Source organism: Macadamia integrifolia, chromosome 10, assembly GCF_013358625.1.
Source record: "Macadamia integrifolia cultivar HAES 741 chromosome 10, SCU_Mint_v3, whole genome shotgun sequence".
Lineage (NCBI taxonomy): Eukaryota > Viridiplantae > Streptophyta > Magnoliopsida > Proteales > Proteaceae > Macadamia > Macadamia integrifolia.
The window spans coordinates 27,144,516-27,149,201 of record NC_056566.1 but is presented as its reverse complement, the minus strand read 5'-3'; the positions used below and the strand labels follow the sequence as shown (position 1 = coordinate 27,149,201).

At 42.7% G+C, this 4,686-nt stretch overlaps 1 protein-coding gene across 4 annotated transcripts in view; it reads left to right on the top strand.

Annotated features, from left to right (window-relative positions):
• Positions 1-4,392, top strand: part of LOC122091426 (BTB/POZ domain-containing protein NPY2-like) — an 11,384-nt gene extending 6,992 nt beyond the window's left edge. For all 4 annotated transcript variants that reach the window (XM_042661371.1, XM_042661370.1, XM_042661372.1 and 1 more), the window contains exons 3-5: positions 1,284-1,353; positions 1,726-2,895; positions 3,342-4,392. In XM_042661371.1, the coding sequence (XP_042517305.1) occupies positions 1,284-1,353; positions 1,726-2,895; positions 3,342-3,932 (1,831 nt within the window). In that variant the 3' untranslated portion in view covers positions 3,933-4,392. The remainder of the gene's footprint in view (positions 1-1,283; positions 1,354-1,725; positions 2,896-3,341) is intronic.
• Positions 4,393-4,686: the final 294 nt, after the last annotated feature.

The window sequence follows — 4,686 nt, the reverse complement described above, 5'->3', positions numbered from 1 at the left end:
CCTCCAAAATAAAGAGATGCAGTCCCCCTTTAGTTGATGCAGACAAGTCCAGCCGATTTTAGAGAGATCAGCACTAGCGAAGAGTAAACAACAACCGAGAGTAGCAGCAGCCGAGGGCAGCAGCAGCAGTGATGTAATGGCAGCAGTGTGTAGCAGCAGCAGTGATGTAATGGCAGCAGTGTGTAGCAGCAGCAGTAGCAGCAGCAGTGAGGTAATGGCAACAGTGTGTAGCAGCAGCAGTGATGTAATGGCAGCAGTGTGTAGCAGCAGCAGTGATGTAATGGCAGCAGTGTGTAGCAGCAGCAGTGAGGTAATGGCAACAGTGTGTAGCAGCAGCAGTGATGTAATGGCAGCAGTGTATAGCAGCAGTAATGTAATGGTAGTAGCGTGTAGCAGCAACAGTGAGGCAATGAAAGGGGAGATCAGCAGCAACAAAAACAGCAGCAGAAAAAAGAATGAAAAAAGAGAGGGAGGCGAGACAAGAGAGAAGAGAAAGAGAGAGCCGAGAGGTTAAAGAGAAGAAAGAGGCGAGAGAGAGAAGTGAGAAAAGTCGAGATTGAGAGAGAGAGAGAGAACCGTGAGAGGGGTGGGGATTTGCTCTTGGCTGTTTTTTTTTTCAATTAACATTCATTCTATTCAATAATGGCCAATGGCCTTACACTTAAATAGAATAAACTTCCAAAAATAAAAAAGATACTTAGAAACTCAATTACTTGAAATAAAAGACTACCTAATAGACCAATATAAAAAGTCCTAGTTTCCTAATTATGTAAGACAATCAAATATCACTAGATTTAAAGCAAAGTACTAGAATCAAATAAGATTTGGTGGGGTCCACAAGATCTGCAAAGTACTAGAATCAAATAAGATTTGGTGGGGTCCACAAGATCTGCAAAGTACTAGGATCAAATAAGATTTGGTGGGGTCCACAAGATCTACTGATTGGGAGGACAAGGGGGGTCGAACCCAACGCTGGAAGGCTGGTTGGACTCCTCTCTTTCCTTCTTCTTTCTTGTTTAATCCTCCAGCCACAAAGATGGACCTGGTTGAATCTTCTTCTTTCGACTGTACACCTTGATATCCCCATCACTTTGAATTATCAAATTCTTCATGGATGACAAATTAAATATACAGTCTATATTCTCCATTCATTACCCCACTCCTCGTTGTTCACTTTTATGTTGTACCTAAATACTTACATTTATTTGACATCTGTGGTTACACGTGTTCATTGTTTGATCAATTTTACTGAAAGATGGTCTGAAGAAGGTTCCTATCTGTAGGTATGTGGCAGCTGAGTTGGCAACTGACATTACAGTTAACGTAGGGGATGTGAAGTTTTATCTGCACAAGGTATGAGAATTTTATAGCACTTGTGACTCATTGACTTATTGCAGCACATTTTTACTTTTACATATTCATTTATAAGTAGAAGTAATGATGAGGAGAGAATTGAGTCACCATAGCAGCAATCTTACAAATCTTAAGGCAGTAGTTCTAAAACCTTTTGGGTCATGCAGAGTTGTGTGTAGGAGTTGCATCTGTTAATGGTTAAATCCGAGGATGTGCGGCCAAACTTATATGAATCCACCAACTGTTGGTTCCATTTGCACATCTTACATGTCAATTAATGGTTAACCAGATCAGGTCTAAATATGTGTACTGTGTGCACCATAATTGCATTTCTTGTAATACTAATCTGTCCTGAACTTGTTTATCCTGTAGTTTCCCCTGTTGTCCAGGAGCGCCCGTTTGCAGAAGTTGGTCTCAACCACAGATGAGGAAAGCAATGATGAAATTCACATACCTGACATTCCTGGAGGCCCTTCTGCATTTGAGATATGTGCCAAATTCTGTTATGGTATGACTGTTACTCTCAATGCTTACAATGTGGTTGCAGCCCGTTGTGCAGCAGAGTATCTAGAGATGCATGAGACCATTGAGAAAGGAAATCTCATTTATAAGATTGAAGTCTTCCTCAACTCCAGCATCTTCCGTAGCTGGAAAGACTCCATAATAGCTCTTCAGACGACGAAAGCTCTGCTTACCTGGTGCGAGGAACTCAAGCTGATTAGCCACTGTGTTGACTCCATAGCTTCTAAGGCCTGCATTGACCCTTGCAAAGTAGAGTGGTCTTATACCTATAATCGCAAAAAACTTCCATCAGAAAATGGCATGGAACCACAATGGAATGGTGTCAGGAAACATCAGACAGTGCCTAAGGACTGGTGGGTTGAAGACCTGTGTGAGCTTGAAATTGATTTCTACAAACGGGTTCTTGTGACTATCAAAACCAAAGGAAGAATGCCTGGAGATGTAATAGGGGAAGCACTAAAAGCATATGCACTGAGAAGGTTGCCAGGTTTCAGCAAGGGTATTATCCAGGGCGGTGATGTTGTCAAGAACCGGTCTCTGGTGGAGACCATTATCTGGCTCTTGCCCACAGAGAAGGGCAGTGCTCCCTGTAGTTTCTTAATCAAGCTGCTAAAAGTAGCTATTATGCTGGATTCTGGAGAAATGGGGAAGAGAGAGCTCATGAAAAGAATAGGCCAGCAGCTGGATGAGGCATCTGTAGTGGATCTTTTGATTCAGGGGGAAATTATGATGTACAATGTAGATATAGTAAAATGCATACTGGCAGAGTTTGTGATGCAGGAGAAGAGTGCTCAGACTGACCTACCAGTGGCTGAAGAGCTTCAGGAGATTAGAAGCCCGGGGTATGTATCAGATACTTCTAAGCAAAGAGTGGCAAAGCTGGTTGATGGCTACCTTGCTGAAATTTCACGTGATCCAAATCTTCCTCTGTCAAAGTTTGTCGATCTTGCGGAAATGGTATCAAGATTCTCAAGGCCAGCACATGATGGACTCTACCGTGCCATTGACACATATCTCAAGGTAAATGACTAAGATTTTGGGGTTTGGCTTTCTTGCAATACTGAATTTGGAAAGCTTCATTCTCTCCTTTTCTTCTCCTCCTCATGATGGGTCTAGTAAAATGATAAAGGTCGTCAGATGATCTGAGACTTTAGTTCTATGGACTTTATACAGAGAACTGGCCAATTCATCTGAACAATATTTACCTTAGATATAACAATAAAAATACAAGGATGGTGAAATTCCCCTTCAAGTGGTTAGCCCTCACCTCCCTCAAGTGGTTAGCGCTCATCCCCGTCTTTGTGCCTGTGTCAACATTACATGCAGGGAAAGTTGCTTCTTATAACCATGATTACATGATAACTAGAAAGTGTGCTAGTGCCATGCCTTTCACTCAAAACACTTCACCATGCTTGTACTTGCACGGATAACTTCCCTTGTAAATTCAATCGTGTATTTTGGTACAGGAACATCCTGGGATCAGCAAGAGTGAGAGGAAGATGATATGCCGGCTGATGGATTGCAAGAAGCTGTCCGTGGATGCAAGTATGCATGCAGTGCAAAATGAGCGGCTCCCCTTGCGGGTAGTGGTGCAGGTTCTATTTTTTGAGCAGGTCAGGGCTGCAACATCATCTGCTGCAGGTGGAACCACAACTGACCTTCCTGGAAGTGTCCGGGCTCTGTTCCCACGGGAGAATGGTGGATCTCATGGGAGCTCAAGATCTGCAACGACCAACACAGAGGAGGATTGGGATGCTATCCCAACTGCTGAGGAGCTGAAGGCCCTGAAGGGAGAGCTTGCATCCTTAAGGTTGGGGGCAGGAAGTGGAGGCAGTGATAGAAATGGGAGTGAGGATGCTAAAAGTAGCATTGACAAAGCTGCAGTTAGTAAGGTGAAAGGCTTACTCATATCAAAGAAAATATTCAGCAAGCTATGGTTGAATAAAGGAGGACAGGGTGAGAATAGTGGCTCTGATACATCTGATAGCCCCGTTTCTGCCAACCCAGATGATACCAAGTCCACACCCTCCAGAAATAGGAGGCATTCAGTCTCTTAGTACAGCCATAGAGAGAATTTGATGTGGGGGGAGAGAGGGGTGGGGTTGGCTTTTTTCCCTCCCTTAGACATTAGGAAGTTAGAACTACTGACATCTTCCGGGGTTGACACAGTAAGGAAAGGTGCACACTGGGAGCCTTGAGCATTAGTAGATGGCTTTAGGAGAACGGAATTGAATGCAGGTAAGACAATCTAGGTCACTTCATGAAGCCTCTGCTCTTACTCATGTCTCATATATTTTCTCTTCCCACTTATTCTTTCTCTCTAAGGAAAAAAAACATGGGTTTTGATGAACCCAGTTTGTTGTATCATAAGAAAAAAGGTAATGCTAAACTTTCTGGTTTCCCAGGTTTTCAGTTGCCTTCCATGTTAATTCGAGGAGTTAGGGCCCATTTTGTTAGATGTGATGTAAAATGAAAATTTCACTGGTAAGCTATAGAAAATTTCTGTTTTTTCAGTTATTTGATAAACTATTTTTTGATAAAGAGTTATTTGATAGACGAACTGAACTACTCAAGGTCACTCTTGTTCGAGGAAATTGCGGCCACTGTAATGCTGCTACCATAGTTGGAGCCCTGAAAACACCGGTAAAATCCATGCTTAGACAGGAGTTCCATTTCCCTGTAGGAGGACAGTAAACCCAGTAACTGTTGGGGGAAGCTTCAATGTATTCAAGAGTCTCCAGGGAACAATATAAGCAGTCAATGGAACAGAGTAACAAGTCATATACTGCACAAGTAAAGTAGAAATGTAGA